The sequence below is a fragment of the Chiloscyllium plagiosum genome, unplaced genomic scaffold (genome assembly GCF_037043375.1).
Source record: "Chiloscyllium plagiosum isolate Xiang-an unplaced genomic scaffold, Cpla_swu_hap1 HiC_scaffold_32, whole genome shotgun sequence".
Classification (NCBI taxonomy): domain Eukaryota; kingdom Metazoa; phylum Chordata; class Chondrichthyes; order Orectolobiformes; family Hemiscylliidae; genus Chiloscyllium; species Chiloscyllium plagiosum.
The window spans coordinates 472,617-498,413 of NW_028270170.1; the positions used below are offsets into that span (position 1 = coordinate 472,617).

The 25,797-nt window shown below is 42.0% G+C and overlaps 2 protein-coding genes across 2 annotated transcripts in view; one reads left to right on the forward strand and one right to left on the reverse strand.

Annotated features, from left to right (window-relative positions):
- retreg3 (reticulophagy regulator family member 3) overlaps nucleotides 1-5,437 on the reverse strand; it is a 57,767-nt gene extending 52,330 nt beyond the window's left edge. Inside the window, exon 1 of the mRNA XM_043721583.2 lies at nucleotides 5,168-5,437. Within this exon, the coding sequence (XP_043577518.1) occupies nucleotides 5,168-5,394 (227 nt within the window). The 5' untranslated portion in view covers nucleotides 5,395-5,437. The remainder of the gene's footprint in view (nucleotides 1-5,167) is intronic.
- Nucleotides 5,334-25,797, forward strand: part of tubg1 (tubulin, gamma 1) — an 80,747-nt gene continuing 60,283 nt past the window's right edge. The window contains exons 1-2 of the mRNA XM_043721584.2: nucleotides 5,334-5,753; nucleotides 17,626-17,738. Of these exons, the coding sequence (XP_043577519.1) occupies nucleotides 5,636-5,753; nucleotides 17,626-17,738 (231 nt within the window). The 5' untranslated portion in view covers nucleotides 5,334-5,635. The remainder of the gene's footprint in view (nucleotides 5,754-17,625; nucleotides 17,739-25,797) is intronic.

Genomic DNA, 25,797 nt, shown 5'->3' on the forward strand with positions numbered 1-25,797 from the left:
AGGGCAAGAATTCCAGACAATTAAGACTTTTTTTAAAAAAATAAGGATAGACACAGTTAGAGGAGCAATGAGTTTATGTGGAAATGTGTTTGGAATTAATTTTGGAGACAGGGTGAGTTAATGCCATGGGTAGATTTCAAAATGAGGATTTTAAATTGAGGTACTTGGATGGACAATGAAGGTCAGTTAAAAATTAGGGCATTGAGATAAGCAAGACATTTTTTCTTGTGGAAATAAAATCATAACTCTGGAAAGTATCATCCATGTAGACAGAAATAGATTTAGGATTTCAAGTTGACCCCAATATTTCTAATGCCAGGATCCCTAAGTCTTTATAACCACCTTCGCAAACTATGATGCTCATTCAATGATGTGCACGTATACCTCAGTTCTTATAGATGTGTGCATCACTAGCCTCCACTATAACTTGATAATTTCCTTTCAAATTTTGTTTGTGTCCCTTCAATGGGCTGAGTATTAGTTAAGTTGTTTACTGATGTTATTGACAAAATCAACCCTAGGTTTCTATTCTTAAGACCATAAAGCTCCTCATATCTGCTCCTCCATTCAATAAGACCATGGCTGGTCTGTCATTCCTCAGGTCCACTTTCCTGCATTTTCCCTGTAACTTTGATTGCCACACAGATCACAAGGCCAGAAGAGAAAACAGCAGAATTAAGCCAATTAACTCATCGAGTCTGCTCCACAATTTGATCATGGCTGATGAATTTCTCAACCCCATTTTCCTGCCTTCTCCCTGTAACTCATGATCCCCTCACCAATCAATAACGTATCTCAATATACTCAATGACTTGGCCTCCACAGCCTTTTGCTGCAATGAGTTCCACAGATTTGCCACCCTCTGGCTCAAGACATTCCTCCTCATCTCAGTTTTAAAGGGTCAGCCCTTCAACCCGAGACTATGCACTCAGATCCTAGTCGCTCCAACTAGTGGATATATCTTCTCGACCGCCATTCTATCCCAAACTGTCAGTATTTTGTAAGTTTCAATGAGATCCCACCTCATCATTCTGATCTTGATTGAGTACAGACCCAGAGTCATCAACCACCCATGTTATAGTTACCTGCTTTTTGAATAGGAGGTATCACATTGGCAGTTTTCTAATCCTCCGTACTTCTCTAGAATCCAAGGACTGTTGGATTCTACTATCTTTGTAACGAATTATTTTACTACCCAGGGATGCAAGTCATCAGGGCCAGGCTCTTATCTGCCTTGCACTCCCATTAGTTTGTCTTTCTAATACCACTTCACAAGTGCCATCACCATCACTAAATTTCTTCCCTGTACTCTTTAGTATTAAAGATGTGTTCAAAGTATTTTACACTGTAAAGTCTGGTGCAAAATATCAATCTAATTTCTCTGCTATTCCTTGCTCCCTATAACTATCTTCCTGGATTCATTTTCGAAGGGGCCGATGTTCACTTTGACACTTCTCTTCCTTTTTATCTATTAAAAGAATGTTAGTCAGTTTTTATATTCCTCACTAGTTTGCACATATGGTTTATTTTTTCTCTTTATCATCTTTTTAGTCCTCCTTTGCTGGATTCCGAGTTTATCCCGGTCTTCCAGTTATTAGTGATTTTTGCCTCCTTATTTGCTTTTTCTTTCAAGTTAATACTCTTTTTAATTTCCTTGGTTAGCTATGTACCTCATTTAGAACTACACCCTTTAAATAATAATATTACCTATCCTCATTATTCCTAGCAAAATGTATCACTGTACCTTTCACTACATTTAAATTTAATCTTTTGCATGTCTGCCCCTAAATTTTATTTAAGTCCATCATTATTCCCCCCACAGTTCAGTACACTGGTGATACATATCAATGATTTAAAGACATAAATGAAATAGTTCACAGATTATACAATAGGTGACAGTGAAGAAATAGGTAACAGTGATATTACAGAAAAGTGGCCAATAGAATTTAGTATGAGATAATGTACTTGGGAAGAAAGAAACTAAGAGAAAACATGATAAAAAAAACTATAAGCGAGTTTTGAGAAGATTTGTAGCTCAGGTTAAGGTTCTGGATGTAGGTTTGCTCGCTGAGCTGGAAGGTTCACTTCCAAACATTTTGTCATCCTACTAGGTAACATCTTCAGTGGACCTCCAGGTGAAGCACTGTACATGATTCCTGCTTTCTATTTATATGTTTGGGTTTTTTTGGGTTGATTATGTCATTTCCTGTGGTGATGCCATTTCCTGTTCTTTTTCTCAGGAGGTGGTAGATGGGGTCTAACTTGATGAGCTTGTTGATAGAGTTCTGGTTGGAACAAACACATTCCTGTTTGTCATTTTATAAACGACCTGGATGAGGGCGTAGAAGGGTGTTAGTAAATTTGCACACGACACTAAGGTCAGTGGAGTTGTGGATAGTGACGAAGGATGTTGTAGTTTACAAAGAGATATAGATAAGCTGCAGACCTGGGCTGAGAGATGGCAAATGGAGTTTAATGCGGACAAGCGTGAGGTAATTCACTTTGGTCGAAGTAACCGGAATGCAAAGTAATGGGCTAATGGTAAGATTCTTGGTAGTGTAGATGAGCAGAGGGATCTCGGTATCTAGATACACAGATCCTTGAAAGTTGCCACCCAGGTTGATAGAGTTGTTCAGAAGGCATACAGTGTTTTAGCTTTTATTAATAGAGGGATCGAGTTCCAGAACCATGAGGTTATGCTACAGCTGTACAAAACTCTGGTGCAGCTGCACTCAGAGTATTGTGTACAGTTCTGGTCACCGCATTATAAGAAGGATGTGGAAGCTTTGGACAGGGTGCAGAGGAGATTTACTAGGATGTTGTCTGGTATGGAGGGAAGATCTTGCGAGGAAAGGCTGAGGGACTTGAGGCTGTCTTCATTAAAGAGAAGAAGGTTGAGAGGTGACTTAATAGAGACATATGAGATAATCAGAGGGTTAGATAGGGTGGACAGGGAGAGTCTTTTTCCAAGTATGGTGACGGCGAGCACGAGGGGGCATAGCTTTAAATTGAGGGGTGATAGATATAGGACAGATGTCAGAGGTAGTTTCTTTACTCAGAGAGTAGTAAGGGTATGGGATGCTTTGCCTGCAACGGTAGTAGATTCGCCAACTTTAAGTCTTCATTGGACAAGCATATGGACGTATATGGAATAGTGTAGGCTAGATGGGCTGCAGATCGTTGTGCTGACCTGTCATACCATCGAGAACGAAGGGCTTTACTGTGCTGCAATGTTCTATGTTCTATTGAGTTACACCCCATCTACCATCGCCAGAGAAAAAGATCAGGAAATGGCATCACCAACCCAAAGAAACCCAAACATATAAGTAGAAAGCAGGAATCATGTACAGTGCTTCGCCTGAGGCCCATTGAAGATGTTATCTAGTAGGGTGACGAAATGTCTGGAAGTGAACCTTCCAGCTCAGCGAGCATACCTACATCCAAAAACTTTCTAAGCAATGCAGAGGATCACAGGGAGCTTGGAATGTATAAGGTAATGGGGCAGGCACATAAACTTGTGAAGCTGGCCTCCCAAATATACTCTTTTTTGGAGGAGGTTCAGACTGTCGAAAAAGGGAGTTTATGCATAAACAATGCATTACCCAAGTCATGTCATAGAGTTAATCACTGCTAACACTCAGGTACTTCAAACTTTGATGAGCCAACACATTTAATGCTGTTTTGCTAACTAACAACATTTGACAAGAGGGAGGCTGGAAGAACACAGCAAGCCAGGCAGCATCAGGTGGGGGAGAAGTTAAACGTTTACGTGTAACGATTCCTAAGTATTTTCACCATTTTGTGGTTTTAGCAAGGCAGGAAGTTTTTAGAATACAGAACAATATAGATGGGTTGGTCAAATGGACTAAACATTGAGGAGAAAGTGAGGTCTGCAGATGCTGGAGATCAGAGCTGAAAATGTGTTGCTGGAAAAGCGCAGCAGGTCAGGCAGCATCCAGGGAACAGGAGAATCGACGTTTCGGGCATAAGCCCTTCTTCAGGAATGAGGAGTTTGTCCAGCAGGCCAAGATAAAAGGTAGGGAGGAGGGACTTGGGGGATGGGCGTCGGAAATGCGATAGGTGGAAAGAGGTCAAGGTGAGGGTGATAGGTCAGACTGGGGTGGGGGCGGAGAGGTCAGGAAGAAGATTGCAGGTTAGGAAGGCGGTGCTGAGTTCGATGGATTTGACTGAGACAAGGTGGGGGGAGGGGAAATGAGGAAACTGGTGAAATCCGAGTTCATCCCTTGTGGTTGGAGGGTTCCTAAATGGAAGGTTCGGTTTCAGGCATTTCGTCGCCATACTAGATAACATCAGCAGTGAGGCTCCAATGAAGTGCTGGTGTTATGTCCTGCTTTCTATTTATGTGTTTAGGTTTCTTTGGGTGTTTTGTGATGTCACTTCCAGTTATTTTTTTCAGAAGATGGTAGAGTCAGACTGGTTCTATTTCTAAAGTGGAATTTAGAAGATATTTCATGGATTGACTGCCTTTAGGTTATACATTCTATTTTGCTCAAAAAATGTACGTGCAAATATATTACAAATGAGGTTCTGGGATTTACACATTAAAGAACAGAAACTAGCAAACCTATTCTAAAAAAGATGAACGATTTAATCTGGTTTGTTCAATATATCATTTCAGCTGCATGACACTAATCTTTTGCAATCATTTCTGTCTCATGATCTTGCTTCACAACCACCTAATGAAGAAGCAGCGCTTCGAAAACTAGTGCGTCCAAATAAACCTGTTGGACTATAACCAGGTGTTGAGAGATTTTGGCAGCGTGTCTAATAATCAGGAAGCACAGTTATATGGCGTTTTCGAGAGGATTAGAGATTTTTTTCCATCTACACTGTTTCTTAAAAGATCGGCCGAGCCAGGAACTTTCAGGACTTGTAAGAACTACGTACATGAACACTTGAAATGCCATAAAATTTAAGGCTACCGGTTAAGAGCTGGAAAATGGAATTGTAATAGATGAGTGTTGGATGATCGGCACGGACACGAAGGGCCTCTTTCTGCGTTGTAAAAATTCTACAACTGTCTTTGACACTAAGGTACTGGTCACTATTTTTCGGGGGCAGAGAGAATTCTTTTCCAACCAACAACATAGTCCCATCCGCACCGCCTCCCATACCGTCCCATCCCGGACCACCACCCCGCCTTTACCAGAAGCTGGCGTTGACGCTGAAGTATAGAACCAGGCTGTGCAGCGGCCTCTCCCACACCAACACACTCTGCCAGTAAGTGAGCACGGGCTCGTAGTGACCTAGGATGCGGAGTAGCTGCTGCTGCCGGAGCCGTTGGTCAGGCTCGGTTTTTGGGCCTGGAGTTGGAGCCGAGGCCAATGTCCAGTCGCTGCCCTCAGGCCCCGCATTCACTCGCTCGGCATCCATCTTGGTGACGCACAGACCACAAATGAATATTAATCGACGTCATGAATATTGATAGCAAATATGAATATTAATTAACTACGTTGATATTATTGACAAAATGTAAATAAGCATTTGCTCGGCTCGTGAAACAGGTTTAGAAAGTTGTAAGACACACGTCCCGGTTTTATTTTGCTAAGCACGTTGTCTATCTTCGAGATGAATCTGAGCTGAATCGGATAATTGAGAATGGATCCATTTGACAATGCGCCGTCAACGGGCTTTGGTGTTGCTCTGCGCATGCTCTGTGTGGTTGGCGGGACGAGCGGCGGCGATGCCTCGGGAAATTATCACTTTGCAGCTCGGCCAATGCGGCAATCAAAGTAAGGCAGTAGCCGGCGGGGAACGGGGCTGTGAATGGTAATATGGTGGGCGAGCTGGTTAGTTATTGGATATTCCGTATTGCCTTTAGTCGTGGTGTGGAGGAGGATAGTGTGGGCCCGGCTCGGGCCTGATATGAGGCCGCGGCGGATATTAACACCCGCGGGTCGAGTTACAGTTAGTGAGGGGCCAGCATAGAGCGCAGCCCGGCAGAATCCAACAAGTGCCCTCCGGCCATGTGAATTCCTGTGGTACACCAACTCTCTTGCTACTACGAATATCTGCTCTAAAACTCAACAATAGCCTTTATATTGTAAGGCGGATTTAGGACAGGAACATTTCTTCAGTGGTTCCAAGCAGTTAGAAGAGGCTGGTGCAAATGATTGGGTTTAGATAATAAACTGAAATGAAGTGAAGCTACTGGAAAGGCAGCTGGATCAAGGGACAGCCAGAACAGCGGGTTAACGAACAAGACATTGCTATCTCGAATGAATGAAGGGAAGGGTGGAACATTGAAATACACGAGTCTAGAAGTGACAACTATCTGAAAGTTGTTAACAGCAGGACACAATATTTTTTTGAGATGGAAGTAGCTTTTGTAACGAAAACGTTCAACTTATGACATTGGTTCGTGCAAAATGCCAGAGATGAACGTAGCATAAGAAATGGGAGCTGTAGTAGACTATTCGGTTTTGTCAAGTTTTCTCCACCGCTCAATCTGATCAGTGACCTCAACACCATTCTGCTGCTTGTGTATTATATTACTTAATTTTCTGAGAGACAAAACGCAACCCAGTGGGGCATGAAATCCCAAAGATTCACATCCCCGTGAGTGAAGAAATCTCTCTTCATCTCAGTCTGAAACAATCAATCTCTTATTCTGCAACGATGTCCCCATGTTTAGATTCCCCAGCCAGAGGAAACAACTTCTGAGAGAACCCTATGAAGACCTTTCATAAACTTGAATGAAAGGTGATTTCATAGAAACGTTTTGTTAAATTCCGAGAGTGTAGACTGAATTTACTCAGCCTTATACTATTTGACAACATTCTCCTCCCAGGAACCAATCAAATGAACCCACTGTACTACCTCCAGTACAAGTATATCCTTATTGAAATATAAAGAGACCAAAGAGACTTCTTTATCCTTGCAGTTCAATTCTCAGTTCAATCTAATCTAATCTAAACTTCTCTTTTAGAAAGTGGATATCTTCCCTACATTATAGTCTATCTGCTATCTTCGAGCGCACTCACTTAACTTGCCTGTATTTTGGCAGCTTTTCTCACAAGTTCTCACAGTTTACCCTTCAAACTGACTTTTTATCATCAGAAAACTTTGATACATTACTCTTGTTACTTTTTATTAAAGATATTAATAAAAGTTTTAAATAGTCAAGGCCCCAAACCCAGATTAACAGTCTGGAGGACACAGCTTGCCATACTGAAAATGCCCTTTTGTATCAATGTCTGCTTCCTGTTTGTTAACCGATCCTCCATCCTTGCTAATATTATTCCCAACTCCATGACTGCTTATCTTATTGCCCTTTTTTGTGACAACTTATCAAATACGTCACGTTAGTCACAAGGTCCAATTGAACTGCATTCCAGGTTGCTGAAAGAAATTCTTTTTAGATAGCAGCGGATCTTGATTCAAGTCCAAGGGTATGTAGTGACTTCTCTGAGAGGGTTGATTAGAAAATATCTGCTTTATAATCTTCTAGCCTTTGCAAGATATGGCAGACGTGCCAGAGGAATGAAGGGTGGCAACTGTGTCATGCTTTATTCAAGCAAGTGTGCAAGGGCATTCCTAATAATTACAGGCTGGACAGTTTAAAATTTGTAGTATATAGAATTTTATAAACAAAAATTGAATAAATAAATTCAAAAAGCACTTAGAAAGCTTTGAGGCTTAACAAATGTACTTAAAAGTTTTGATAAAGAAATAGAGAATGTTCATGAATGGAAAGTGATAGAAGTTACCTGTATGGATTTTAAGTAATCCTTTAGTAATACATCATTAAAAGGATGGTTATCAAAATTGAGGTTCATGAATTAGTAGTATCAAATGGAGTAAAAGGAATTGGCTTGGGAACAGAAAATACCCAGTGGCAGTTTTTCAATGTGGAAGATGGTAGATAGTGATGTCCAGTAAGATTTGGTGGCAGGACTGCTGCTTTTCTCATTTGGATACCATAGGTTGCTCATAAGTTGACTATCAATGCTACAAAAAATTCCCCCAACAGAGGACTTGTACTCCTAGTATAAAATGTGAACAGTTGGTGTAGGTGGTCACCATTTTGAGATGTAAGAGAAAGAATGTAACATTTGTAATTCAAATTAACTTAACATTTTATTTCTGAAATAATTCTACAGGGATAGCTTTAACGAATTCATATTGTTTAAAAATCATCAAATGAATTTTCTTTGGCATTTGACACAGTTCATTTAATTCATTCTGATAGGCTCATCATAAAGATTCTACTCTGGGTCAGATTGATCACTTTCAGTATCATAATTATCCACCTGCAAGAAATTATCTTCACTTCATTTATTAAATTGGACAGACAAATATTTTGTGCATTGATAACATCGCATTATTTGTTGAAGCAGCCTTTCAAATCGTCAAGCAAGGCAGCACCCATATTTTCACTTTGTGAAGGTTTTTGTCAATCATTCACCTATTCTATTAAAATCAAACATGATCATTGAATGGTTTGATGCAGCATTGGTTCAAAGATTGGACTATGGATGTCAGGCTGTCCTGGTATGACTGCATTTGGTGTTATTTCTTCACAGGCATCTCTTGAGTCTCGTTGGTAAAATAGGATCTGAATCTATCCCATACAAATATGATGCACTCCTTTACAAATGCATATTTTACATGTTATTGCCATTCATTTATGTAGTGTGAATGTTACTTGCCCCCTATCAGCCTGAGCTTAGATGTTAGGAGAAAGTGAGGACTGCAGATCAGAGTCAAAAAGTGTGGTGCTGGAAAAGCACAGCTGGTGAGGCAGCATCCGAGGAGTAGGAGGGTTGACATTTCAAGCATAAGCTCTTCACCAGGAGATTCAAGCATAAGCTCAAAACATCGCCTCTTTTCCTGCCTGACTGGCTGTTTTTTTTCAAGCTTGGATGTTGTCCTTTCTTGCTGCACATGGGCATGAGTGCTTCAGTATCTGAAGAGTCTGATCTGATGCTTAACATTGGGTGATTATCAGCGGACATACCCTCTCCTAACTTTATATTTGGAAACCCATTGATGTAACAGCTGAAGATGACTTGGTATTGGAGTTTACTCTGAGGAACAAAGACAACGAACATTACAACACAGGAACAGGCCTTTCAAGCCTGCGCCGATTCAGATCCTCTATCTAAACCTGCCACCTATTTTCTAAGGATCTGTATCCCTTTGCTCCCTGCCCATTCATGTATCTGTCTAGATACATCTTAAATGATGCTATTGTTCTCACCCCTACCACCTCCGCTGGCAATGAGTTTCAGGCAATCAAGAACTTTCCACGCATATCTTCCCTAAACTTTTCTCCCCTCATTTGAACTCGTGACCCCTAGTAATTGAGTATTCCACTCTGGGGGAAAACGTTTCTTGCTATCCACCCTATCCACACTTCTCAAGATTTTGTAGGCCTCAATCAGGTCCCACCCCAACCTCCCCCTTTCCAATGAAAATAATTCTAATCTACTCAACCTCTCTGCATAGCTAGCACCCTCCATACCACATCCTGGTGAACCTCCTCTGCAACCTCTCCAAAGCATCTTCATTCTTTTAGTAATGTGGTGACCAGAACTTTCCCCGTATTCCAAATGTGGCTGATCCAAAGTACTATACAACTGTAACGTGACCTGCCAAATTTTGTACTCGCGGTGGCACAGTACTTAGCACTGCTGTCTCACAGCGTCAGAGACCCGGGTTCAATTCCTGCCTCAGGCAACTGTCTGTGTGGAGTTTGCACATTCTCCCCGTGTCTGTGTGGGTTTCCTCTGAGTGCCCTGGTTTCCTCCCACAGTCCAAAAAATGTGCAGGTTAGGTGAATTTGCCATGTTAAATTGCCCGTAGTGTTAGGTGAAGGGGTAAATGTAGGGGAATGGGTCTGGGTGGGTTGCTCTTTAGAGGGTCAGTGTGGACTTGTTGGGTCGAAGAGCCTGTTTCCACACTAAGTAATCTAATCTAATCTACCCCATCCGATGAAGGAAAGCATGCCGTATACCGCCTTGACCATTCTACTGACTTGCATTGCCACTGTCAGGGAACAATGGACCTGAACATCCAGATCTCTCTGTATATCAATTTTCCCAGGACTTTTTCATTTACTGTATAGTTTGCTCTTTCAAAATGCATTACCTCATATTTGTCCAGATTGAACTCCATTTGCCATTTCTGCCTAACTCTCCAATCTATCTATATTCTGCTGTATTCTCTGTCAGTCTTCCTCACTATTCGCTACTCCACCAATTCTAGTAACATCTGCAGACTTTGAAGTGCTTTGAAAGGCTGGTCATGCCATTAATGCACTCCAGCCTTCCCACTACTCTTAACCCACTCCAACTTGCCTATTGGACCAACAAATCCATGTCAGATGCCATATCACGTGCTCTTCACTCCTCCCTAGAACATCTTGACACTAAGAACAGCTACCTAAGAATCCTACTCATTGACTACAGTTCAGCCTTCAACACTATTATCCCCTCGAGACTGATTGCTACACTTAGTGATCTCGTACTAAGCCTCACTCTCTTTGTAATTGGATCCTCAGTTTCCTGACCCACAGACCACAATCAGTGAAAATTGGGGACAACATTTCATAGTCACATACACTCAACACTGAAGCCCCCCACAAGGAATGTGTACTCAGTCCCCTACAGTGCTCCTTGTATACCCATGACTGTGTCGCCAAATACCAGACTAAGGCCATTTGCAAGTACACTGATGACGCCACCATAGTTGGTCGAATCTCAGATGGCGATGAAACAGACTACAAACAGGAGGTGGGAGACCTGGAAAAATGGTGCACTGCGAACAACCTAGCTCTCGATGCCAGCAAAACCAAGGAACTCATATTGACTTTTGGCGAGATGTCACTCATATCCCCCTCCACATTAATAGTACAAAGGTGGAACGAGTAGAGCATGTCAAGCTCCTGGTAGTGGTTATCCACATCAAGCTTTCTTGGACTCTTCATGTGGATGCACTGGTTACAAAGGCCCAACAACGTCTCTTTTTCCTCAGACAGCTGAGGAAATTTGGCAATACCCTTGCCAACTTTTATAACTGCGCCATTGAGAGCATTCTGTTTGGATGAATCACAACCTGGTGTGGCAACTGTACCATTCAAGATCGGACACAGTTATAGAGAGTGGTGAACTCGGCCTGGACAATCACAAAGGCCAACCTCCCATCAATAGAATCCATCTACCAGGCCTGCTGTCAAGGAAAGGTCACCAGCATTCTCAAAGATCCATCCCACTCTGGCTATGTTTTTCTCCAACCTGTACCATTGGGGAGAAGGTACAGAAGCCTGAACACGCGCACCAGCCGGTTTTGCAACAGTTTCAATCCTACTGTTGTTAGAATACTGAGTGGACTCACAAACTCTTAACATTCGCCTGTACCTGTGTTTGATCCACTAAAACCACAGTTATCTTTCTTTGTGCTAGGTATGACTCCAAAAAACTGAGGTTTTCCCCTTTTATTCCTGTTGACTTCAGTTTCTCTAGGACCACTTGTTGCTATATTTTTAATATGGTCTTGGTGTCACCAGCAGTCATTCTTGTTTCATAACTGGAATTCAGCTCTTTTGGCTATGTTTGAACCAAGGCTGTAATGAAATCAGGGGCTGAGTGGCCCTGGCCGGACCCAAACTGGGTGTCAAGAGCTGACTGTTAGCACTCTAAATGACCTCTTCCGTGCTTTGCTGAACATGGAGAGTAAACTAGATTCTGGATTAGTGGTGCTGGAAGAGCACAGCAATTCAGGCAGCATCCGAGGACAGGCAATAGAGTAGTACTTGACCGGGTTAGAATTGTTTCCTGGCTTTTCTACATATCCATTTTCTACAATTTCTGATAGCTGTAATGCTGCACCATCTACATTTACCTTTAAACTTGCTTTGTCCTTTGTTCTTTTGCAAGTGGGCCCATTTCCATTAGTTTGAGCACCATGCGTTGTCTGCTTTGTTTGGGCATGATTTAAGTTTCCATGCATCATCTTGGCAACATAACGCATATTACTTGCTGGATCCCATGCACGGAGAATAGCCCTTAAAGTGAGTTTATTAGCTGAAAAGGAGTGTTAATTTGATTTATATGTCGAATATAGTCCAAACATGCATTTTGGGGACAAGAAAATAGTCTTTCATATCGGGGCAATCTGCATACTACAATTTACGTTAAATGTCTTGAATATTGAAATACAAAGTAATATTTTGATATTTACTAATAATACCAACTTGGAGGTGTGATGACAGTGAGGATAGTACCAATTAACTGCAACAAGACATAGGTTAGGAGAATTGGCTGACAAGTGTCATGAAATTTAAGTATGAGGTGACACACTTTGGCAAAAGAGATAAGGCAAGGCAATCTAGTCTAAGTTGAACAGTTCTAAAAAATGTACAGGGATAAGGAACCCAGGATTTTGAGTCCATAGTTCTTTGGAGGTGGTAGGGCATATTGAGAGGACAGTTGGTAACAATTATAAATATAAGGTAATGAAAGATGCATAAAGATTGAGTGAGGCTTGTGCTACAGTATTGTATTCAATTCCGGTCATCATACCATAAGGAGAAAGTGAAGATTATTGAGAGGGAGGAAAGTAATTTGCCAGAAACGTTAGAGAGATTAGGGGTTTTAGTGACACTGAGAAGCTAGGAATTGACTTGGAGCAGGGGAGATTAGGGAGGAATTTGATAAGAGGTATAAAAAATTATGGTGCTGGAAAAGCGCAGCTGGCCAGGCAGCTTCCGAGGAGCAGGAGAATCGACGTTTTGGGCATAAGCCCTTCTTCAGAAAAGAGGCTGGTGTGCCAAGCGGGCTGAGATAAAAGGTGGGGGGGGGTGGAGTTTGGGGGAGGGACGCTGGGAATACGATAGATAGAAGGAGGGGAGGGGGAGGGGGAGGGTGATAGGCCGGAGAGGGGGTGGGGGCGGAGAGGTCGGGAAGAAGTTTGCACGTCAAGAGGGTGGTGCTAAATCCGGGGGTTAGGACTGAGATAAGGTGGGGGGGAAGGGGAAATGAGGAAGCTGGAGAAATCCACATTCATCCCGTGTGGTTGGAGGGTTCCTAGGTGGAAGATGAGACGCTCTTCCTCCAGGCATCGTGTGGTCAGGGTCTGGCGATGGAGGAGGCCAAGGACCTGATGCCCTTGGTGGAGTGGGAGGGGGAGTTAAAGTGTTCAGCCACGGGGTGGTTGGGTTGGTTGGTGCGGGTGTCCAAGAGGTGTTCCCTGAAACATTCCGCATGTAGGCGGCCTGTCTCCCCAATGTAGAGGAGACCACATTGGATGCAGCGGATACAGTAAATGATGTGTGTGGAGGTGCAGGTGAATTTGCGATGGAGATGGAAGGGTCCATTGGGGCCTTGGAGGGAGGTGAGGGGGGAGGTGTGTTTTGCACTTCATGCGGTTGCAGGGGAAGGTGCCGGGAGTGGAGGTTGGGTTGGTTGGGGATGTGGACCTGATGAGGGAGTCGCGGAGGGAGTGGTTTTAGATTACTTACAGTGTGGAAACAGGCCCTTCGGCCCAACAAGTCCACACTGACCCGCCGAAGCACAACCCACCCATACCCCTACATTTACCCCTTACCTAACACTACGGGCAATTTAGCATGGCCAATTCACCTAACCTGTACATTTTTGGACTGTGGGAGGAAACCGGAGCACCCGGAGGAAACCCACGCAGACACGGGGAGAACGTGCAAACTCCACACAGTCAGTCGCCTGAGGCGGGAATTGAACCCGGGTCTCTGGCACTGTGAGGCAGCAGTGCTCACCACTGTGCCACCGTGCCATCCACGGTGGCACAGTGACCGTTCCGGTCTTTCCGGAATGCTGATAGGGGTGAGGAGGGAAATATATCCCTGGTGGTGGGGTCTGTTTGGAGGTGGCGGAAATGACTGAGGATGATACGATGTATCCGGAGGTTGGTGTGGTGGCCGGTGAGGACCAGTGGGGTTCTGTCCTGGTGGCGATTGGAGGGGCGGGGGTTCAAAGGCGGAGGTGCGGGAAGTGGCGGAGATGCGGTGGAGAGCATCGTCGACCACGTCGGAGGGGAGATTGCGGCCTTTGAAGAAGGAGGCCATTTGGGCTGTTCAGTAGTGGAATTGGTCCTCCTGGGAGCAGATGCGATGGAGGCGAAGGAATTGGGAATATGGGATGGCGTTTTTACAGGGGGCAGGGTGGGAGGAAGTGTAATCTAGGTAGCTGTGGGAGTCAGTCGGGTTTGTAGTAAATGTCTGTGTTGAGTCGGTCGCCCGAGATGGAAGGGGAGGGAGGGGTCTGAGACGGTCCAGGTAAATTTGAAGTCGGGATGAAAGGTGTTAGTAAAGTGGATGAACTGTTCAACCTCCTCGTGGGAGCACCAGCCTCATTCCTGAAGAAGGGCTTATGCCCAAAACGTCGATTCTCCTGCTCCTCGGATGCTGCCTGGCCTGCTGCGCTTTTCCAGCAGCACACTTTTCAACTCTGGTCTCCAGCATCTGCAGTCCTCACTTTCTCCTGTATAAAAAATTGTGACCAGTTTGGATAAGGTAGACAATGTTAACTGATGGTAGAAAGACTAATGGATACAGATTTAAGTCAAGAGAAACAGGGTTGTTGCAAGGAAAAACCTTTTTTCATGATTGTCATCAACTGTGCACAAGATTGGAGGGAGTGGAAGTACTGGGTGATTTCAAAAAATATATTGGATGTGTAAGTGGAAAAAAACTTTGGGATGTAGTGGGTGAATGAAACTGATCATATTCGTCTACAGTGAATTGAACTAAATTCAATGGATTGAGTGGCTATCTGTTGTGTTGTAATGACTCTCCTACTCTGTTCATTCCAACCATTTCCTGGTGATAGTGAGTTCCATATTCCTACTGTTGTCTGTTTATAAGTTTCATGAGATGTGGGTGTCATTGGCTGGGCCTGCATTTATTGCTCATCTGAGTTGCCTTTGAGAAGGCGATAGTGAGCTGCTTTCTTGAACTTCTGCAGTCCTCAGTTATAGGAACACCCACAGATGCTGTTAGGGAGGTAGCGCCATGATTTTAACCTTGCAACTCTGACAAAACAGTGATATATTTCCAAGTCAGGATGGTAAGTGGCTTGGAGAGGAACTTGCAGGAGTGATGTTTCCATATATCTGTTGCCTATGTCCTTCTAAATGGAATCATTCATGGTTTGGGAAGATGCTGTTGAAGGATCTTTGGTGAATTTCTGCAGTTCATCTGGTAAATAGTAAAGACCGCTAATGCTGAGCATCAGTGGTGGAAGGAGTTAATGTTTGTGGAAGTGGTGCCAATCAAGCAGGCAGCTTTGTCCTGGATGGTGTTAAGCTTGAGCATTGTTGGAGCTGTGCTCTTCCAGACAAGTGGGGATTATTCCATCATATTCCTGATTTGTGCCTTGTAGATTGTATGAAGAGTCAGGAAGAGGATACATTTCAGAATTGTGAGCCTCTGACCCACCCCTTAGCCACACTTTTTTTTTTACGACTAAGCCAATTCAGTTTTTCGTCAATGGTAGCCCTCAGGAAGTTGATAGTGGTGCGTTCAATATGGTAATGCCATTGAATGTTAAGGGTTACTCTTTAGATTCTCCGTTGTTGGAGATGGGCATCGAGTGGCATTTGTGTTGTGCAAATATTACTTGGCATTCTTCAGCCCAGCAAAGATGTGGCACTGTAAGTAGTGACATATAAACGTTTCACTGTATTCATTTGAGTACGTGTCAATAAAGCTAATTCAATCCAACATGGAATCTGACAGGCAGGCATAGAGTCATAGAAATGTACGTCATGGAAACAGACCCTTCGGTCCAACTCGTCCATGTCAACCAGATATTCCAACCCAATCTAGTCCCACCTGCCAGCACCTGGCCCATATCCCTGCAAATCCTTCCTATTCATATATCCATCCAGATGCCTTTTTAAATGTTGCAATTGTACCAGCCTTCACCACTTCCTCTGGCAGCTCATTCCATATACATACCACCCTCTGGTGAAAATGCTGCCCCTTAGGTCTCTTTTATATCTTTCTCCTCTCACCCTAAACCTATGCCCTCTAGTTCTGGACTCCCCCACCCCACGGAAAAGACTGTCTATTTATCCTATCCATGCCCCTCATGATTTTGTAAACCTCTATAAGATCATCCCTCAGCTTCCGACGCTCCAGGGAAAACAGTGCCAGCCTGTTCAACCTCTCCCTATAGCTCAAATCCTCCAACCCTGGCAACACTCCCTAGGACCTTACCATTAAGTGTATGCGTCCTGCTAGGATTTGCTTTGTAGACAGTGAAAAGAGGAAGATGTGCTTTCTCAAACTACACGAGGACCTGAATGACCATTAGTCCCAGAAGTCAACTATTCCCAACTAAAAGCAAAGGTTCAGCAGCAACATTCACCATGGGCACAACATTCAATAAAAAGGTATCCCCGCCCCTGGAGCATGTGGACACCAGGACAACTAGGAGAAAGTGAGGACTACATGCCGGAGATCAGAGTCAAGAGTGTAATGCTGGGAAAGCACAGCAGGTCAGGCAGCATCCGAAGAGCAGGAGAATCGACGTTTCGGGTATGAGCCCTTCATCAGGAATCCTAAAACGTCGATCCTCCTGCTCCTCGGATGCTACCTGACCAGCTGTGCTTTTCCAGCACCACACTCTTCGACAACAAGCAATAACAAATTACACACGCGCCCTTAGAAGACCTAGGCACTTTAAAGATTGTGTGGGCAGAATACAAAGAAAAAAAAACATATCCTGCTAATGCATAATGAGTTGCATTAGACACCATAAATGTGCTTAACTTGAAACTTCAAATTATATTGCATGCAGGTTTATCTTTTTATAAAATAAATGTTTGGAGCAGTGCCTTTGAGCATTGTGGCTTGCCATAGTCACAGAAGCTTGAGAGCAGAAGCCATTTTGCCCACCACTTGAGCAGGTTTAGATTTGAAGTGTTTGTCAAGGGGTTGCAGTGTTGGAGGTGGTGGGAAGAGAGTTGCATATGAGAATGAAAATTTTAATATTGATATGTGGCAAGTCTAAAACCAATTTACTATAAACTGTGTAAGGGCTTCCTGATTTATGCTCATACTTAGGAATGCAATCCCCTATAGTGGTATGATTTTAAAGATCTGACATACAACATTTTGTGTACTTACAAATAGCTCCTTTGTAAATATTTTCCTGTGTTGTGTTATGACTTGTGTACAAATCAACTTGCAAATGGAACCTGGGGACTGCCTGTGGCAGGAAATTTTATAGTTCAGTTTTTTTTTCCTAATCATTCAACTTTTCCTAACACCTAACCTGTTTAATGAGGGTTGTGCTGAAATTGAAAGTTGTGTTGCTAAGGGAAGGAAGGGATAGAATTTAATCATCATCACCACTCTTCCTTCCTTCCTGTTTCTAAGACTGCTTGACAAGTTTGGATAAAATGATGATGTCTGCAAGAGTAATGTGACATTTGTATAGAGAGAAAAAGTAACATTTTTTCCAACTCTTTAAATTGAAGTTATTTTTTGGTTAATATATTCTTGCTGAAAATGTCACCTCTGGAAAGGGATTTCTAAAACAAAAAAAAAGGACGTTTCATTTAAATGTAAAGATATACTTTGGAGACTACTTTCATTGTGATCTTCATGTGTTTTCACAGTTGGCTTTGAATTCTGGAAGCAGCTTTGTGCAGAACATGGTATCAGCCCTGAAGGAATTGTTGAAGAATTTGCCACTGAGGGTACTGACAGGAAGGATGTCTTCTTCTACCAGGTAGCCTACATGTCCCCTTCTATATCATATTAAAAACCAAGGTTTGGTTTTTCGTGGTCTCTACTGTATCAGCATCATTGTCTTCTCTTTAATGCATAATCAACTTTGATCCCCTGATAATCTTATTCTTGACTTCTCCTGTTTCTGACACACATGCTGTTCCTTGGCAACATCATTCACAAATATAGCTTCAGGTTGTTCATGTGTGTTGATGACTCCAAGCTCTACCTCACTACTTTCTCATGTCCATCACTCTCTTTAAATCATCAGAACACTTAAATGACATCCAGTGCTGTGCGCGTGTGTGTGTGTGTGTGTGTCTAAACTTATATATATAAAAATATATTATAAAAAGAGAATATGCAATATAGACAAGAGTTTCTAAAATCATCATAAATTGTTGTAAAAACTCAATTGGTTCACTTAATATCCTTACATGGTCTGGCCCATATAGGGCTCTGGAGCTGCAACAAAGTTATTGAATCTTAACTGTCGTGTGAAATGATCTAGCAAGTCACTGATGTTAGGATGAGATGTGAAGGCTCAGGGCAATTGAGAGTTACAAGGTAGCCAGGAAGACCTAAAGAGAGTGCTATGACAAGCGAGGAAGGGACATGAGAAGTTGTTGGCGGATAAGATTAGTGAAAACCCTAAAGCTTTCTATAGGTATATAAGGGATAAAAGAATGACTAGGGTAAGATTAGAGCCAATCAAGGACAGTAGTGGAAAGTTGTGCATGGAGTCAGAGCAGATGGGGGAATTGCTAAATGAATATTTTTTATCAGTATTTACATTGGAAAAAGACAGTCGAGGAGAATACTTAGAAACAGGCTACTAGACTAGATGGGATTGACGTTCACAAGGAGGAAGTGTTGGAAACTCTGGAAAGTGTGAAAATAGATAAATTCCCTGGGCCAAATGGGATTTATCCTTGGATTCTCTGGGATTTCAGGGAGGAGATTGCCGAGTCTTTGGTTTTGATCTTTGTATTGTCGTTGTCTACAAGAATAGTTCCAAAAGACTGGAGGATAGCAAATGTCATTTCCTCTTTCAAGAAGGGGTGTAGAGACAACACTGGTAATTATAGACCAGTGAGTCTTACTTCAGTTGTGGGTCAAGTGTTGGAAAAGGTTATAAGAGATAGGATTTATAATCATCTCGATAGGAATAAGTTGATTAGGGCTAGTCAACACTGTTTTGAGAAGTGTAGATCTTGCCTCACAAACCTTATTGAGTTCTTTGAGAAGGTGACCAAACAGGTGGATGAGGGTAAAGCCATTGATGTGGTGTATATGGATTTCCGTAGGGCATTTGATAAGGTTCCCCCCGGTAGGCTATTGCACAAAATACAGAGGCATGGGTTGAGGGTGATTTTGTGGTTTGGATCAGAAATTGGCTAAATTAAAGAAGGCAGAGTGGTGGTTGATGGGAAATATTCATCCTGGAGTTCAGTTACTAGTGCTGTGCCGCAAGGATCTGTTTTGGGGTCACTGCTGTTTGTTATTTTTATAAATGACCTAGATGAGTGTGTTGAAGGGTGTGTTAGTAAATTTGCAGATGACACTAAGGTCGATACAGATGTGGATAGTGCCGAAGGGTGTTGCAGGTTACGGAGGGACATAGATAAGCTGCAGAGCTGGGCTGAGAGGTGGCAAATGGAGTTTAATGCAGAAAAATGTGAGGTGATTCACTTTGTAAGGAGCAACCGGAATGCAGAGTACTGAGCGAATGGTAAGATTCTTGGTAGTGTAGATGAGCAGAGATCTCGGTGTCCATGTACATAGATCCCTGAAAGTTGCCACCCAGTTGATAGGGCTATTAAGAATGTATATTAGCTTTTATTGGTAGAGGGATCAAGTTTTGGAACCATGAGGCTATGCTGCAGCTGTACAAAACTCTGGTGCGGCCACATTTGGAGTATTGTGTGCAGTTCTGGTTACCGCATTATAGGAAGGATGTGGAAACTTTGGAAATGGTTCAGAGAAGATTTACTAGGATGTTGCCTGGTATGGAAGGAAGGCCTTATGAGGAAAGGTTGAGGGACTTTAGATTATTTTCATTAGAGAGAAGGAGGTTGAGTGGTGACTTAATTGAGACATACAAGATGATCAGAGGATTAGATAGGGTGGACAGTGAGAGCCTTTTTCTTTGGATGGTGATGGCTAGCATGAGGGGATATGGCTTTAAATTGAAGGGTGATAGGTATAGGACAGATGTCAGAGGTAGGTTCTTTACTCAGAATAGTAAGAGCATGGAACGCACTGCCTGCAACAGTTGCAGACTCGCAAACTTTTAAGGGCATTTAAATGGTCATTGGATAAATATATGGATGATATTGGTAGAGGAATTGAGTTCCGGAGTACTGAGGTAATGTTGCAGTTGTATAAGACTCTGGTGCGGCCGCATCTGGAGTATTGTGTGCAGTTTTGGTCGCCATATTATAGGAAGGATGTGGAGGCACTGGAACGGGTGCAGAGGAGGTTTACCAGGATGTTGCCTGGTATGGTAGAAAGATCGTATGAGGAAAGGCTGAGGCACTTGGGGTTGTTTTCATTGGAGAAAAGAAGGTTGAGGGGTGACTTGATAGAGGTGTACAAGATGATTAGGGGTTTAGATAGGGTCGACAGTGAGAATCATTTTCCACGTATGGAGTCAGCTATTACAAGGGGGCATAGCTTTAAATTAAGGGGGGGTAGGTATAGGACAGATGTTAGGGGTAGATTCTTTACTCAGCGAGTCATGAGTTCATGGAATGCCCTGCCAGTAGCAGTGGTGGACTCTCCCTCATTATGGGAATATGGAGGATAGTGGGCTAGTGTAGGTTAGGTGGGCTTGGATCGGCGCAACATCGAGGGCCGAAGGGCCTGTACTGCACTGTATTCTTCTATGTTCTATAATGGGATAGTGAGGTTAGGTGAGCTTCAGATTGGTTTCATGGGATGGTGCAACATCAAAGGCAGAAGGGCCTGTACTGCGCTGTAATGTTCTATGTTCTATTTGTTTCAACCATATATCTGTGCTCTTGCTGAGGGTACCTGTTCTCACATTTATTGCATCACTTTGTTCCACCTTGCCTCAATTCTTTTGCTGAAAATCTCCAAGCTGGGGTATTCCAAAACACATTCCAAAACAAGTCCCACATTCCATTTTTCATAAATTTAAGATCATCCAGTACTCTGTATCTTAAATCAGACCAAATCCCATTTGCCCATTACCCCTGTCCTTGCTGATGTAAATTGGCTCCTTCTTGTTTTCAAATCCTCCCATGGGAATACTGGCCTCTCCTTACCTCTGGACAAACCATGGTGAATGAATCAACAATTGTTGAATGTCAAGGGGTGTTTGTGTACCTGATGCTCGTGTGTCATAAATTAGTATGGACTCTTTATCAATGTTTGAGTTGTGAATGGCACTATGCATTTATGAAATCATCAACAAACCTCCCCACTTCTGACCTTATGATGGAGGGAAAATAATTAATGTAACAGCTAAAAATAGTTGGGCCTAAGATCCATCGCAGCTCAGTACTGTGTTTATTAGTTAGGGTATTTTTAGAGTATAGATCTCTGATGCAACGACAACTAGTGCATATATTTATATGGGGGCTTTTCAATAGTAAAACATGAGATTTTTCATCGCAATGTTGTCCAAACAAAATAATGAGAGAAATTAGAGCAGTGATCAAAAACATGCTAGAAGAAGTCAGTTTTTCTAATGCCACTTTAAGAGGAGAGATGTTGGTGATGGAGATATGAAAATTAGATACACGAGAGACTAGAATTGGAGTAACACAAAGATATACAAGGATTGTAAAGCTATACTTTTTATCACAGAATTTATTTCCATCTCGAACTGCCCTTGAGAAATTGGTGGCGATCTGCCTTGAATTGTTGAGATTCATTCGTTGTAGGTAGAGTCATAATGCTTTTCGAGAGGGCATTCCAGGATTTAGACTCTGTAATATTGAAGGAATGGCGACATTTCCAAGTTAGGATGGTTAGTCCATTGGATGGTAACTTGTGAAGATCTGTGACCCCTCAAGAGGGGCCTCTTGGTTCGAGATCGTTCAAAAGAATCGACAAATGCGGTCTGTACAAAAGCAGGGGTCATTAGTTTATTGAAATAAGGTACCATGAGGTTGAAGCTTCTGTGTTCTGTGGTGAAGTTGTGCAATTACGTTTGAAAATTGCACATTATTTATATGTTTTTTTAAGAAATAGTATAGCCTTAATTACAAGAAAGACCAATCACCTATAATGTGACATGATTTACAGCAAGTTAATCCAATGATATTTCCTTGGAAAGGGTTCTTAATTACAAGAAAAGTCCAATCAACTGTAATATGGTGACATGATTGAAGACAGGCTAATCCAATGGTATTCTTTGGAAAATATATCTTATTTACGTAAATTGTCATGCCGTATATCAGTTCAAGGTCAGTTAAATGGTCAATTAATGTGTCAGTATTCATTTTATGAAAACTCTATTGTCCTCTTATCTTTGAATTTCAGCTTAATTCTGCAAATCAGCAGTACAGGTTCACAGGCCATTTTATAGTATTCTTTTTAAATCGAGAAACCATTTCGTGGTAAATAAAAATCTACATATACTTGTTGCCTAAATTCAAATTTTAGATCCTTACTTGCAGATGGTGGTATTTCCATATATCTGCTGTTCTTGTCCTTCTCTGTGATAGTGGTCATGCTTTTGGAAGGTGCTGTCTAATGAGCCTTGGTGAAAGGGATAAGATCATGAAAAGACTTGAAAATGAGAATTTTTAATTGTATAACACCAGTGTTATTATACCTGCATCAAATTGAGTACAAGTTGCTCAACTGTCTTTAGGGCAGTTAGAAATGAACAATAAATGCTGGCCTGTGGAACGTGTTGCATGTTAATCAGACCACCCTAAGTTTTTTTTTTAGATTAGATTACATTACACTGTAGAAACAGGCCCTTCGGCGCAACAAGTCCACACCGACCCGCCGAAGCGCAACCCACCCATACCACTACATTTACCCCTTACCTAACACTACGGGCAATTTAGCATGGCCAATTCACCTGACCTGCACATCTTTGGACTGTGGGAGGAAACCGGAGCACCCGGAGGAGACCCACGCAGACACTGGGAGAACGTGCAAACTCCACACAGTCAGTCGCCTGAGGCGGGAACTGAACCCGGGTATCTGGCGCTGTGAGGCAGCAGTGCTAACCACTGTGCTGCCCACAAGTTATCGCCACAACATAGGTAGATGACAAGAAGACGTTTATCAGCCATAATCTAATTGAACAACACAAACGACTCAACAGTCTAAATGATTTACCGAGTATCTGAGTGTCCTGTAACAACACCAAGCCTCATGCCTGTAATATGGTTGGGGCAAGTTTGTTCAGGTTACCTTCCTGCAAAATAGCTTTGCTATTTGGATTTGGTTTACCATTTAATTGCATTTCACTTAGCCATTAGGATTCTAATTCTACAGAACGATCTTCATCCAGTTTTCTAATTCTGAACAAAATGGAATTCACATACTGTCGACAATTTAACTGATTTAATTGGCAGGCTAGGCAATATCTGTGGTGACAAAGAGAGTGAACTTTTAATCAGAACATCATCTAGCCAGGTGGATACACTTGCCCAGACTGGTTTTAATTAGATTTCATTTAGTTGTGGAATAGTATTCAGTAAAAATTGAACAGTTAAACTGTTAAAGCAGTAAATAGTTCTAAAACCCAGCTCCATCTTATAAATGGAATAGAATGCTTTTAAAGAAGAGGAATGTAAAAGTATACTCAATACACAATTGAATAGCTTGCTTTTAAAATGCTTTGAAATACAATCTGCATTAATTAATGTTCCTACTTGATGGCAAGTGAAAAATGATCATGAAATCAGTACTGAAGAAATTCAAATGACTGGCAGCACCTATATAGAGAGAAAAACCGTGTTTCAAGTCCAAAGTCATTGACGAATCATATTGGAGTCAAAATATTAACTCTTGTTTAATTCTCCACAGATTATCTCAGGTACTCAGCATCTACGGTATTTTCCTTTCGCTTTGGTAAAATTGTTAAATGTTGATGAACTGTGGAGATTTGTCAGGAGAGGGTGCTGCAGAACATACTTGTCTTTTCACAGTCTGTCAGGTCCTCCTATGGCTTTTTACTATTCACGCAAAGATGCTGGTCTGTATATATGTTTTAACCTTTTTATAATTAAAATTTTAATAGTTAAATCTCCATGCCTGTGGCTGAGAATTCTGATTTGTGACATTTAGTTTCTTGGTTTATAAAACAGTGGTGAAAGATCTTAGCCAGGACTTGCTTTGTTCTGACAATCCGTAATCTAGGAAAGATTGTTGGCATTTTTAAAAGGGAGTTTTTGCTCAGTATTCACACAAGCTCATTATTATATTGATGAATGTAAACATTTGTTGTGAACTAATTAAATCACTCAGCTCTTTTAGATTTCAATTTTATGATCAAAACTTTGCCTTAAAAATATCTAGATATTTGAGTCGTAAATAGGGTACGCAAAAACGGATACCTGGGCAATTTCATCAACAGATGCCTAAGGGAAAGACAACAGAACGAGAACATGCTGCAACCCAAAGGACTAGCCACACTACCATACATCAAGAGCATTTCCGAACTGACAGCCAGACTACTGTGACCACTAGGACTCATAACAGCACACAAACCAACAGCCACTCTCAGACAACAACTCACCAGAACGAAGGACCCGATACCCAGCATGAGCAAAACCAATATAGTGTACAAAATCCCATGCAAGGACTGCACAAAACACTACATAGGACAAACAGGAAGACAGCAAATGATCCGCATCCATGAACACCAACTCGCCACAAAACGACACGACCAGCTTTCCTTAGTAGCCCCACACGCAGATGACAAGCAACATGAATTTGACTGGGACAACACTACTATTATAGGACAAGCCAAACAGAGAACAGCCAGGGAATTCCTAGAGGCATGGCACTTATCCACAGATTCGATCAATAAGCACATCGACTTGGACCCAATATACCGACCACTGCAACGGACAGCTGGAACTGACAACTGGAAGCGGCAGATTCAAATCACTATAAATGCCGGAGAAGCGCTTCACAGGAGGCTCCCAAGCACTGAGGATGTCACCTAGACAGGGGACGAAACGTCTGCAACACAAATTCCCAGCTCGGCGAACAGAACCACAACAGTAAATAGGGTATTTTCATTAGTGCAAGTAAAAATTAGTTTATCATCATTAAATGTTTCATCTATCTCATTTATCATGTGATTTTAAATATTGAAAGAGGTTTAACTAAACAGAAATAATTTAATAATTACATTAGTACCTTCTCAGTAAATTCAAAGAAAATTAAAGCTTTTAAAACATGCCTTTCAATCCCTATGTATAAAATAAGTTTATTTAATTTTAAAAGTCTCCTCAAAGGACCACAAATGGGCACAGTCAGTGAAATTTTTCTATGGCAGTTAATGTATTATCGGGGTGGGTCCTATTCGCGGATAGGGATAGCTTCCAGAACAATGTTTCCCAGATCATGAGAAGTTAATTTACACTGAAATATTTGCACTTGAAACTTCATAATGTTTTTTGTATTGATTTGACTATTTTCAAGCAAATGATGCAACCTAAATTAGATTCTTGACTTATTTCTTGAGCTGACCGCAGAATTATGTTCAAACATGGTGGCTCCAATTTTAGGAATTGCTATTGCTTCATAAATTTTCATTTCCCTTATTACTTTAAGGGCCTCTTGGCAATTAACTTCTTGTCTGTGAGTAGAATCTGGGATCTGAGTGTCACCAGTTTGTTTGCAGCTTGTATACTGCTACTTCACAATCCAGTATATGAAATAGCTAAATTATTGGAAAAACAGTCACAGATTATTGCAAACACTTCCGACAGTTTCAAAGAAACATTTTTTACAATATGAATGCATTTGCCCCATTTAATCTTTTAATAACTTGTTTCTGTCTTATGCTCGCAAATGTCCCTCAGGGAAGGAAACCTACCATCCTCATGATAGGTGGG